General features: G+C 37.6%; 1 protein-coding gene across 5 annotated transcripts in view; it reads left to right on the top strand.

Annotated features, from left to right (window-relative positions):
• Nucleotides 1–9,470, top strand: part of HMGCLL1 (3-hydroxy-3-methylglutaryl-CoA lyase like 1) — a 74,844-nt gene extending 65,374 nt beyond the window's left edge. For all 5 annotated transcript variants that reach the window (XM_068183679.1, XM_068183674.1, XM_068183677.1 and 2 more), the window contains 2 exons: nucleotides 3,928–4,053; nucleotides 6,168–9,470. In XM_068183679.1, the coding sequence (XP_068039780.1) occupies nucleotides 3,928–4,053; nucleotides 6,168–6,281 (240 nt within the window). In that variant the 3' untranslated portion in view covers nucleotides 6,282–9,470. The remainder of the gene's footprint in view (nucleotides 1–3,927; nucleotides 4,054–6,167) is intronic.
• The last annotated feature ends 4,338 nt before the right edge of the window (nucleotides 9,471–13,808 follow it).

Here is a 13,808-nt window from a genome sequence, read left to right as displayed (position 1 = left end):
AGCCAAGCCATTGTTCACCCCCACACATGTCCATGTGGAAGCAGCTCAGTGAGCGCTCATTTAGGACATATCCTATGAAACAGCTGCAGTACAACTTCTCATGAATGTCAGCACAATTTAGTGCCTGTCAGGAAGAAACAGTGAGGCTGTGGGCTTTTTAAACATCATATTGACAGTGAATTTTTTGCAAGCTTGGATTGCTAAAAGGATTGAAACTCATCTCCTGTAAAAGTCTGACAAATATAGAAGATGTCATGAAGGAAAACACCTTGTTTTACATATTTTGTCAATTTTTAGGTTTTACTTTAGAGCTCCTTGTGCTTTTAACAGCTGTAAAACCAAAATAGCTTCATAGCTGCTCAGATGTGCAGAGGAGTTATGTATTAGGTGCTATTTCAGACTCTGTGCTTGGACAGGCTGGGCTGTAGTATCAAACTCCAAATTAGTTAGTAGCACTGCTGAGGGATGTTTTCTAACATCTGTTTTTAGCACTGTTAGATTGGAGCTTAGAGTATGGACTATTTAAGAATTTTTTTGAATGGGGCCACACTGAAGATGAACTGGGGTGATTCTGCACTTGAGTCAGCAAACACATTATAACTGTCTGTGCAACATGCAAGAGCAGACAGATGCAGCTGACCCTGTTGATGAAATAGTAGTACATTGCAGTAGATATCCTTTCAAAAGCATTGTGAAGAGAAATTCAAAAGACATTATCTTAAAGGAGCGGCACCTGCTCACTGCATATTAAGACCACTGATTTGAAGAACTGTCAGATTTGGAGGTCAGTCAGGGTTGCTGTATTATATATGCCACGTTTAGACCTTGTCTTCCAGTGGATTAATGTTCAAATAGCAAACACATCCTGATAGAGATGCAATTTTAGAGACTTTGTGTTTATGCACTGTTTCTGGGAAGTAATGGATTAAGTGTCCTGTACTAGCGTTAAAGCCATCCCCCCAAGGATTCTACCAGTGAAAAGGTGTTATTAGACCTTCTCCTTTTTTTATATTTAGCCAAAATAGTCAATGATTTAAAAGACAGAGCAATTATCACTGTCCATCGTGTGGAAATTACTGCTCCCACTGCTTAGTCAGCAGAAGGCATCAGGGTTTTATATGCTCTTGCATCTACAGTAAGGTAAATTGTCTGAGCTTACTCCAGCTTCCAGTGAGGGTACTTTGAATGACTTAGACAAGGCTGCCTGAGAATAAAAGGGTGTGGTTAGACAAAGATAGGTTCATGTTACCTTCAAGTCGCTGTGATATCCCATATCTACCCACAGAGTCACCAACACTTTCAACAAACAATTATAAGCTACCTGTATCCCACTGCTGCGAGATTTGCACTGCAAATTCAGAATTACAGTGACATTGCTAGTGTGTGTACAAGGATATCAAGAATTAATATGTGTATATATTCAATGTCTTTAGAAAACATGCTCTTTTAATGCTGGAGGATATTGATTTTGATTTTGCTTACAGTGCCCTGTGAAGGACTGGAGCATTCTACTGATTTTTTTTTGGCTGTTTTTTACCAAATACTATTATGTTTATACTTTTTTCCCATTTGTGCAAAACTACAAGTATTTATTGAGATAAATCTTTGGGATTAGAATGTGACTGTTTATATGGTACTGAAGCTGTTTCTGAGTCTGCTGATATTCCTTGGGAACTTAACAGCATTGATGTACCTCACCACCTTATATGGCTATCATTTTATCCCCATGTAAAAGTTACTGAAAATGAGTGCATGAAGACAAATGCTCTAGCAGTTATGACAGATTGGGAAAACCTCCATGAAAGACACTTTTTTAATCTTTTCCTCCCTGAAACAATAATTTCTGATGGAAATCTTAAAATCAAGCTGAGAGAGCTGGCATAGTAGTGGGATCATGCTTGTATCAACCTGTGCATCCACCTGTTAGACACCCTTTTCTGCAGACCTCCACCATACCCTAAATCTTTCCAATAAGAAGCCTTACATGTTTCTCTGCATGGACACTTGCAAGCTGAGAGCTGCCACTGTAGAGCTTGGGCCAATGACTTTTAGAGTAAATGCATGAATCTTAGCAGCTAGTGCAAAAAGAGACAGAATTTCCAGCTGTCATGAATCCATATCCTCTGTGTACTGGACACAGATATGTCATATAACACATTTTCTGACTGGTGGCTTACACAGACAAAGAGTGTGACAAGTGACTGAAATGTGAAACATGCACTTTGGTGATTCACTCCGTAAGTCACAAATTAGTGTACTTTAAAGTACAGTATCTCTTTTTAGCAACTATTATTATGTGAGCAATATTAAATAGTACTCTCCTGCCTGTCACAGTTATGCACCTCGACTCCTTTGAGGTCTTTATTACAGGCTTTGAGCAGATACCTAGATCAAGATAATATTCTCTGTCCAAGAATAGGACCTGAGACAACACTTCTTTATTATTGCTCTCCAGAGATGTTGGAAGTTCAAAGAGTCTGTAAGGCCAATGATAAAACTAGGGAGCACACTGTTAAAACTAGAAGCAAGTACAAAAAAACCCACATTACAGTTGTTTATTTTGGAACTAAAAAACCAACTACTAGGTATATTTGGAAAGGGGACTTAGCAACTGCAACATGCAGGTTGTACCATTTGCCTACCTTGGCAGATAGTTGCATGCATCTGTATGCTTCTGGGAAGGAGAAGCTCGGGCTCCCAGACCAGCCTGCAGGGACAGGTAGGTTCTTCAGATGAGAGATCAGCAATCTGTGCAGTCAGACCTCTAAGCCAAACTTCTTGACTTGCATATGTAGGTAACAAGCATGGCTTAAACTCTCAATCTCTCTGTACCCAAAGTCAGGGTTTGAAAATGTATCTCTGCACAGGAAATCCTGTCCTGAATTTCAGTCTGCCTAACCTGTCTTACAGTTTTGGTGTATGTCTGTCTAAATTATTCCTGTGGGGAAGGGAACCCTCTAGTGCACTTAAGGCAGAGAGGAGCTTGTGTCTTTGAAGGCCTAATAATTGTTCTGCCTAATTCCCTTGCCTGCTTCTGATTATCTGTAGAGCCTGAATGCCTCCAGAGGCAAGGGGAAGACTGTAGAGCCTTCTCTGACAAGGGAGACCCAGTGTCCTGGATTACATACCTAACACATTGTAACAGAAAATGATTGCTTTCCAATTTCAGTTTTATTTTAAAATCAAATCATAGAAAGAAGAGGGTGCAAAAGCTCTCTAAACATATCAGTGGAAGTCACTGGCTCAGTTTTTTGGCCCTTCCCTTATCAGTCTCCTAGGGAAGACTTTATCCAATAGGAAATGCAATATTATTTTCTGGGTGGGGTTGGTAACTGGTTTACTACTTTTTATCATGAATATGTTGAGTGGATCAGAAGAGAGAAGACATTTGAATGCAGCAGGGAGAAAATAAAAAGCAAACGATTATGAATTTACCACAGCTGAGTATTTTTTCAAGTCTTAATTTAAGTCTGGTTTAAATGAGAAAGCTTAACACTGTGCACCAAGTATTCTCTTAAAAATATTCCAAGCTCAACCTGTATGTATCTATGGAGAACTTCCATTGTTTTTTTTTTTTTTGCATTAAAAACCTTTCATACTAGATGCAGGTTATTTAAAAGCACTAAGTTGAAAGATAAAGAGAGAAAAGACTTAAATCTCTTTCTATAAAACAGCAATAATCTTATCTGCCAAAGTCACACATAATGGACCATTAGTTCTTTGTTCCATATCCTGTGTTTGAAAAGTCTTACCATATAAAGATGTCAGGACTAAAACCATTATAAGGAATTTCCTCCAAGGAACACACCCATTTGTGGAGAAATGCATATTTTATGCACAGCAACCAATACATATGGCCTGCCATTTATGAAAAATTATAAATAATACTCTGTGCTGATGGTTCATTTTTATGTTGTTATTTTCCAGATGGGAGTTGCTGTAGTGGATTCATCTGTTGCAGGACTTGGTGGGTGTCCCTATGCAAAAGGTGCTACTGGAAATGTAGCCACAGAGGATGTGATATACATGCTGAATGGTCTGGGGATCAACACAGTAAGATATTTTAACTTTCTACTTAAGACTTTAGGAAAAATAAATATTTTTCTAGGAAACATACGATACATACCTCACAGGAACTTGTGCTGTACAATAAAAGATTCAGAGCCCATAGTAGTTTTTGCAAACTCAGTGCTTTAATATGGCTTGACATGTAACAGGAATGATGTTGTCTTCATTAGCAATTTAGACTAGAAATGGTTTGCGTATTTAACATAATTTGAATAATCCACTTCTTCCTACCTGGAGCTATGAGGAACTTAGTAGCAGCTGCTTTGTGCCATTGCTCTGCCTCAGTAACCACAAAAAATTCAGTACTGTAGACATTGCTACAGAAGGCTTATCATCTCAACAGTGGAAAGACTGAGCAGAGCTCAGGTTTTGTCACAGTTTTGGATTTGGCTCATAGTGCTTATTAAATTGCTGTCAATTTTTCTGACTTCAAAGTTGAAAAAAATTGTGGTATTTGGCACCCAAGCACAGGACATTGTTATTTCTCAGGTATCCACCTAATATATTTCAAAATTGTACAAAACCTGTTACTGGCTAAGAGGCTTCACAGTCATTTTTATTACCAGTCCTGTTCTTGGAGGAGAGGGCAGAGCAACTTATATGCCCTGAGCTGTGCTTTAATGACCTTTACCAGTGAGCATCTACACCTCAAGAGCACCCATTTAGTATCCCTGTCTGGTTGGCATGTTAATTATTCTGTATTCCTAGGACTCATTTACTGCCTTCTTCAATAAATGTGCTCTTTGGTCTTCCTGTCAGTTCCCATTTATCTGGATATGTGACATAATGAGTTTGTGCTAACTCAGGCATTGCTGTAACTTTATGTTTAATTTACACATGGACATGGAGAGTCAAGTTCAAAGGAGATCATATAAAGAACTGCCAAAACTACAAAGTGTGTGGTTTGCATTTAAACTACCACAGGAAGAAATCTAAATGCTTGATACCTGAAATAGGAAGATCTGATTTATTGAGGAGCTCATTGGAACTTATCACTTGTTTGTAGGCTGCAGTTCTGTGTGGTGTACATGCCAGTAGAGTTCCTTGACATGAAAGGATTACAGAACTTCTTTCTGAATTGCACATTCCTTGGGCACTGTTAAAGCATATTCAGTGCCTTGGAGTTCACTGTAAGCATTTATCTGCTCTCATTTGCAGATAAATGTTTACAGTGGAGTTCAGGGTAGATATCAGACACATGTTTAGAAAATGTTCAATCACAAATGTCACTGTACAGGTGGACTCTGTTTTGAACTGTTTGTACACACTTTGGGGTAGCTTCTCTTCATGAAGATGTTTATTCTTTTGAAACAACACAATTCTTTGAAATAAGGAGGAGCAATCATGCATTTCACTTTACATTGCAGTGCATCTTAGACTTCCGCTTTCAGCACAGTCTTGCCTTGGGCAAAATACTCATTGACATTTCCAACTGACTCATAGCAAAAGGAAGCAATTGGGCAAAAATAGTCAGATTATATGAAATATACCATGTCCCAGGCTTCTTGATAAGAATAATTAATCTGTTAACAATCTGGTGGCCAAGCAAGAATACAGCTTGTTCTAAAGGTTGATACCAAATCCCATGGAAACCATCTCACCACCAAATGCTATTTCTTCTTTTGTTTGGTTTGATGGTGGTATTATTTGGGTTTTGTTTAATTTTAAATTTTAGATTATGCGGTAGCAAAACACAAGTCTTTGCTTTTTGAATCCTTTCTCATGCTTTTTGCATGAAGTTTTGTAGTGTTGGATGATAAATAAGCATAGTACATATTTACTCTATATTTTTCTTCTAACTTCTAGTTCTAATTCCGGCTCTTTATTCCAGATTCTTTTGGGGTTGAAAGATATTACTCCAGTATTTGGTCCACTGCTGATGGGACAAGAAATCACTCCCAAAGTAGTAGAACTTTTCAAACAACTAGATGCTGTAACTATCCATAAATCACTGTAACTTTACTGATCCCCATTACTGACCTATAACATGAATCAGGCCCTTTGTTTGCAAAAATTAGACCCTGGAGCAAAAAAATTGGAGTCTAAGCATTTTAAACATGTGTATTTATTATTCTTAACATTTTTCACCTCTTTTTTAGGGAGTAAATCTTTGTGCCGTGATGGAAGCTGGAAACTTCATCTGCACAGCTTTGAACAAGAAAACAAACTCAAAGGTTGCACAAGCTTCCTTCAGTACTGGAACTATCAATTAAATGGATTTTTCTTTTTGCAGCTTGATTACATTTTCCATTTACCTTGACCGAGGACATTTGCTTTAGGAAAAGAAACAAGAAAACCATTGAATCAAAGAAACAAAATAGAGCCGATATATAATTTTTTTTAATGAGAACAGTTATTGTACTGTACTGTCTTGTCAGGAATTGTCTGATTTGTAAGTAAGAAATAAATGACTGTAGTACAGAACCCTGTACTTTGTACTTCTACAGATGAGAAAAATGTATAAACACCAGGACACTTTACCATGTTTTAAATTGAATTTTTAGTTCTTTTCAGGAGAACCGGGTAGAAACAGTGAGTATATAGTTAAATTTTAATCAAGATGTCTTTCAGAACAGTAAAAATATTTTCAGTAGTTTATGAGATCTCACACTGTGTGTGGCCATTCTATTATGTATTTTATTTATCTGAATTCTCACTTTTCATTTGTCAAGTCACTGTGTTATGAACACAGAGCCAAATCTGAATTCATGGTAAGAATTTTTTAGCAATAGAACTTCTTTTAAATTTTGTTTAACATCTGCTAAATTATGGACGACTTTATCTTGTTCCAAGACATTGTGATGAATGGCACTCTGCCAGATCCTTCCAATCCTCCAGCAAATTTCCTTATTTGTTACATATGTTAAATTTGTTGTAGTTGCATTTTTTGGTCAACTTATTAAAACCTAATTATATGAAGCAAATAAAAATTGGCAAGGTTTCCACATCATTCAGGTTCATAGTGGTGTAGAAAGGGCTACATTTTCATCCAGGATTTCATAAAAAATTAGATTTTTCATTCTGTAGGCTATGAATTGATAGACTCATTCAGAAATCACAGGTTTTTTTAGGATAATAGTATTTTGCTGGACTAGCTTACACAAAGGTGTAAGCTTACACTTTGAATTTTTTTTGTGCTCTACTGATAATGATACTGTTCTTTTGAATGTCTTAGTTCAACAAGATGCCAATGAACTGTGCACTGTCATTTTTAGATCAGTAATGAACAAATGGACAAATTCAAAGAGCCTTATCCTAGATATAAATGTTCAAGTGTGCCATGAAAATACTGTCATGTTTTTCATCCTGAAACTTCAGTACTCTTACTGGTTGGTTGTGTGGGATCTGTCTGTACTTCTCTGTACTGCACTTTGATCTATATTTTTTCTGAACATGGCCTGTTGACATGAAAATCTAAAACCCTGGACTGTGGTTTTCATCCATATTCTCAATTTTCCTCAAAAATTTGAAATCTTGTCAAAAGATATTATGAAAGAAAGTGGAAGATAACACATAAAAAAAGGCTAAATAATTTTTTGTATGGAACTCACGTCTGCCAAGTTACAGCTGAGTCATGGTTTGCCTTTGAAATACCAAAGTGAATTTTTTCTGATATCTTTTAGCCAGTTGTGTAGTTTAGAATTGGCATAGTTTAAGACAGTCAGTCTTTGCATTCCAGGCAACACAAAGCTATAAATTTGATATAATACCCCTATTCTGTTTATGCCATAATGATAGTCAAAACTAATATAAGCTACTTCGTTTCACTCTTCTCATGGCAAAAGTCAAAGGATAAAAAAAGAAATATGTTCAGGTGAGGAAAGAAATATCTTGCCTATCATTCCAAAATACTAAATCTTTCCTGCAGAGTCTAGTGAGAAGACTTTTAAGTACTCCTGAAGGTGTGAACACCCTGGTTTTCTTGACCTGCCCTGGATGCATGGTTGGATCACCACAAAAAAGCCCTTTCCTTTCTTTTCCCCATGTTTCAGTTGGGGCTTTGCTATTTAGCAGCCACTAGAGCTCATATATCAAAACGTGAATTTAAGTAAAACCAGGTCTTGAACCATTCAGACTTAAAAATTCTGTTATGGATTAGACCCAATGAAGAAGTAAGGAAACGGCAGCACTACAGTTAAGCCTAAACGTGGTGCCAGAATTGACATCTTAAAAACTCCCTAATTTATGTGTAATTTACCCCTGAAGGTGACTAACCTTACTGAAATACTTTCCTATTTAATATTAATTTTTCCTGTTATTTTTCTCTGTAGGCACAGAATTGGCTCATTTTGAGCTGAAGTATGCAGTTTTCTTGTAGGTCCTGATGAATTTTCTTCCACCCAGGACCCTCTGAGCGAGCATGTTTAATTAACATAAACAATATTGAGCTTCTCAAAGACTGGAAGTAAAGTCAACCCTTGAAAAAAAAAGCAGTTGTGATGCAAACCTGAATGTGAGAGTAAACAACTGAACTGAGACTGAGCTTGCTGCTCAGCCTGGGGAGATTAAATACACACCCGTGACAAGACCATGAGGGAATGGCCTGAGTTGATTGGGGAGGTTTAGGTTGGATATTAGAAAAATGTTCTTTACGCAGAGGGTGGTTGTGCCCTGGAACAGCTCCCCAGGGCAGTGCTCTCAGCACCAGCCTGTCAGAGTTCAAGAAGTGTTTGGACAATGCTCTCGGGCACACGGGGTGACTCCTGGAAATGGTGCTTTGCAGGGTCCAGGAGTTGGACTTGATGATCCTTGTGGGTCCCTTCCAACTCAGCTTAACCTGTGATTATGAACTGAAAAAGAATATACTTTCTTGTAAATCTGGATGAATTTGTGCCACTGGGTAGAATGGAATTAAAAATTCCTCAGCCCAGAAAAATCCCAAGAAAAGAATGTCAGTGCCTCTGCAATAGATGGCAGGGTTCTTTTTCTTGAAGGTGGTGGTGAGGCCTTCAATTATCAGCCAAGTAAGGAACTGAACAGATAGTGTCCATTTTTATGCCTCTGTGCACAGTGTATCCTAGGCTTCTCAGCATCTGGCCTGTCTGGTTTGCAGACAGTTGGCTCTTGATTCAAGGCTCTTGATTCTCCCTATGCAGTGAAACAGGGTACCTATTAAATCATGTGGATGAACAACCTAAAATGTCTCAGTTCTTTATTGGGTCTGTTTTAGAAACTACTTGTAAACTTGTGGAGAGCCTTAATTGCAGGTCTGTTATTCTGTAATGATGTGAGCATTGGAAAAGATGAACAGTCACATCTGGAGTCTGTACTTTACGCACATGTTCAGCTTCAACCACATCGTGAGTTATCCTAATCCAGGGTGGAGGTCACAGACAAATAGATTATTTGTCAGGATTGTTACGAGAGAAAGAAACATAGAGCCAGAATAAAAAAAAATAAAACTCCAACCCAGTGTTTGTGTGCCAGAATTGCCAACTGGGATGAATTAAGGTCTGTGGGTCCAGGTAAGCAGTCCCTATAAAATCCTTGTTTAGTTGTAATATGACTGAGAATCTTGAGACATCTCATGTTCTGTCTACTGACATTTTTTTAGGTTTGTAAAATGCTGCTGCTCTGCTTTCCTGGGCTGGCATGATTTTGACTATGCAAAACATTTTGACACCTAATCTCTGGCTTCACAAAATAAGCATCTATTGCTTTTAATAGCAAAGACTATTAAATCCAATTGCTATGCCATGAGCGTGCATCACTCACATGGGCAGCATTGAATTCAGCACATAATAAAACAGCTGAGACCCTTTCAAAGACATGCCAAGACATGGGATGAGGCTCTCCAGTGCTTCTGACTTCCTAAACCTTTATGCTTATATTCAGAGTGACCCATCATTAGTGATGTCTGCTCTTTTAGTCCCTATCACTGTCCCCAGCTGAATACATTGCTGTCACTTCACCCTGAAGTGTTCCCCTGGCTGTGGAGGGCTTGCATCCAGGTGTTTGGCTTCCATGAGCAGATGTTCTTATCAGTGTCATTATAAAAATTATAAGTCGAGATATTACATTGTTGAAGGCATGATTGATGTGCTTTGTTGGAGGAAAAATTGATCAGTTCCAGTAGTATGAGCATAATCATTCTTCAGTGCCTTCCAGAACACAGCAATGACATAGATTCCGTACAGTTCTAATGTCTTCCAGCAGCAGCTTACTTTGTAGTTTAAACTTTTATGTGTTAGGGCAACTTGGCTCTGGATCAGCACTTTAATGGCTCATTTTTTTGTATAACCAGAGCTTATGAAATAAGAACTAAATATTCTAGTGTTGTGAATAAGTCCAGAGAGGCTTTGGCTAATTTTCCTCTCTTAATAGTGTCATTTGAGTTCATAAAACTTTTATTATTGTATTAAGGAGTCACAAAATGAAGACTACAAGTCTGTGAGATAAAATTCTTATGTTTGGGATCAGTGTTGTTGAAATGAAATAATACTTATCTAAAGAGTTAGTGTGAATGTACAAGATCTGCCCATTTTTCCACTGAGTTTGTTTTAAGGTGTAGAAATATTGTTTAGTTACCATGATCGGTACTTTCTGCCACAGATTTTTTCTATGATTTCTGACACTGCCTTCAGTTCTCTTCACTGATTGTGAAGTATCTAGAAAAGTGGCTAAACAGGTATAAGAGTGGCAAGAAGTAAATGAATTCCAGTTTTTCACTTACTGATCAATGCTTTTCTTTTGTTATATTATATTTTTGAAGATTATTTTTCTCTACAGTCCTGCTGTAATGCAGCGTTGATCTTCATTGCTGCAATAACACAGCAGGCAGAAGGACTACAGCCAAAGTCAACTTAGTCCTTTGAAACCAATGTCAAAGGGATGATATGTTTGTCAAGGAATTGTCATGTATCCGCCTGGTTAAATGCATTTGTGATTTTGCAATATGTGGTGTTAAAGCTGAAATAAAATCTGTCTCGCTGTTTATTGAAACTGATATGCTCATGTATTATGCCAGATTCAGCAGCTCTGACTAACCAGCTCATGCATACAGCATTAGCAAATATAAGCTGTCACTGACGTGTATGCCTGTGTTGACTTTGTTACCTTGTAATCCATTTTGAGTGCTTTTTCTTAGGATTACCTTTTAATCGGGTGTTCCTGTGTGTTTTTATAGCAGACAAATCTCTTTTAAGTTACTGGAGAAACATTTCTTTCTTCCATTAACTAAACATTAAAAGCTACAGGCAGGAATGGAGGTAGGAGTTCAAAAAATTCAATGAGGCATTATCTAACTTCAGATGTTCCAATGCAGGATAGAAATCTGTGCTAAGTGATGTCTAAGATTCCCTACACACTTCATGGGAGACTGAATGACTTCAGCATGTGGTCTGAAACATCAAAATGCTGATGAGGGAACTATCTTGGCAAAGTCAACAGCAAAATTCCCTACCCCATGCTACTCTTGAAGTGTCTCAACATGACCTGCAGTTAGTTATCTTCACTAGCTTGAACATAAAGGATTAGTATTTTCCTTGGTGGAAAGACAGCCACAGTCATTTTTAAAAAGAACTGAATGGTGTTCTCTGTTTTATGGCACCATCTTCTGGTGTTGGTGCTGCTTCCATCCAACTTCTGTGTCCCTAGCTTGGTCTGGTATCTAGCTCAGAGCACTGGGATGTGACTCCCATAACAGCCTCAAAAGGCTGAGCCCATGCCTATCCAAGTAGTTCATTCTTTTGACCACATAAGCAGGTGAGACAGCTAGGGAAAAATGTTCCTTTTGAAGAATTCAAGACTCACTATGGCATGATAGAAGTATAAACTTGGGATTTGTAGCCTTGTAGCTTCGCACTGCATAAGGAAGAGCTAGTCCTGTGAACTTGTCCCAAAAAATCTTCACACATTTAATTTGAAACAATTGTTAGATAAAATGCATAAACAATCTTCAAAGAAAATACTGGAACCCAGCATTTTCCCTTTCAGATGAGAGTGCTGTAAGGCAAAAATCCATGCTTTCTTCCTCTAGCCCAATCAGCCTTCATTTCTTCACTTTGGGATGTCCCAGCTCCAGTGGAAAGAGGATGAATGCTACGTCCTTACCCAAAATGACATGTGTCCTGGGAATCCTCTCATCAATGAGACTTAACTATCTGGGGATTGGATGCAGATGTCATACTTCAGGGGAAAATATTTTAATAATGAAGCTCTTACAAAATACTGCTTTTTGTTCCATCATGGTCAGACTCAAAGATCTTAAAGGTCTTTTCCAAACTAACTGATTCTATGATTCTCTGTTCAGAAGACTGTGAAGCAATTAGAGTATAATCAGGATCACAGGAATACAGATCATCCCAGCAGAAATTCCTTTATTTAATACCTAACACCTACATACATTTGACAGACTACTTTGTACACATGGAGTGGAGGGAATGTACTTTTCCCATTAAGCATCTAAGTCATCTCTTAAGAGAGAGAGCCTGTAAAATTGCAGACAAACACAATAGCCATTAAATATCTTGCTCTCAGAGTAATATACCCTCAGTTTCAAATACATTTTACGTACTTGTTTGTGAGTGTGTGTTGTGTGTGTCTAAGCACATATTTGAGTTGGGTTTCTAGTGTCTAAATATATGATAATTAGAAAAAAAAGTTTCTAAGACAGAATGTAATTTTTTTGTTTTTGTTGATTGAGGTTTAGTAAAATCTGAACTTAAATGGATCTCCTCAAATTTTGTGACATAGAGGGTTCACTGGTTTTCAAAGTCAGACTGAAAACCAGCACAGGTTTTATGTCAAAAGTGCATTTCCTGTATAATGAATTTTTCCCCAACATATTCTCAACAGTATTTTCAGTTTTAAAACTTCACAGTTTTAAAATGAAGAATATGAATATAGCACTTTGGTGAGAGTTAAGCCAGATGCTGCAAATTGCTGGACTGTTGAAGGAGATCTTTTTGATTAACAAACAAACTTCACTTCTCTGTTTCTGTATTTTTGTCCAAATGCTGATTTAGTAATGACAGAACATTTGATTGCAAAACAAAAAGGACTTTCTTTGGTTTATGCAGATAATAAAGGCAGAGAAAATCCATGTTGAAATAATTGTTTAAGATTTCTAAGCCTCTCCCCAACAGAACTGTATACTTAAGATTTTGCTCTACAGTAATAATTTTGCAAGCTACCAAAGCCAGAAGCAAGAGTCCCATTGAAGAGCAGAGATTCTTGCTTTTCTGATCACATTAATTTCCAGTCCTAGATCTGTCATCTAGCACTAGATGTGGCCCCAGATCACGGGTCTTATGATCAAAACTGGAGGTGAGTTACATTTAGTTATAATTCATACAAAATTAAAACTAATCACATTCAAAATAAATTGAATTAATCAAATGCTATTATAACAAGACAATACATGTGCTATTCATGGTAACAGCTGAATAAGAAACAGCAGTCCATTATTTTGTGCTCACCAAAACCAGATTGTTACAAAGATTTAACAAAGACCACTCACTGGTAGTAAATAGAAGCTTAAATCTAGCAAAACAACTCAGCTATAGAGAGAAATCCAGAGCTCATAGCCACAAAATGGGATCCAGAATGGTGTTTAGGGACCATGACTCCCAGTACAGTGCAAGAGGACAATTAGGCACTTCGTGTCTTGCCTAGAGACAATGAATAGGAAACACAGATGATGAGATGGGTCATGGCTTCTCTCTTGAGAAGCAGGCACTTCAGCCCCAAGCAAGGGACTTTCTCCACTGGGCATTCAGACCAAAAAAATACTTTCTAAA

Source organism: Anomalospiza imberbis, chromosome 3 (assembly GCF_031753505.1).
Source record: "Anomalospiza imberbis isolate Cuckoo-Finch-1a 21T00152 chromosome 3, ASM3175350v1, whole genome shotgun sequence".
NCBI classification, from domain to species: Eukaryota; Metazoa; Chordata; class Aves; order Passeriformes; family Viduidae; genus Anomalospiza; species Anomalospiza imberbis.
Note: the sequence above shows the minus strand (reverse complement) of the source record. Positions and strands in the feature narration are given on the sequence as shown.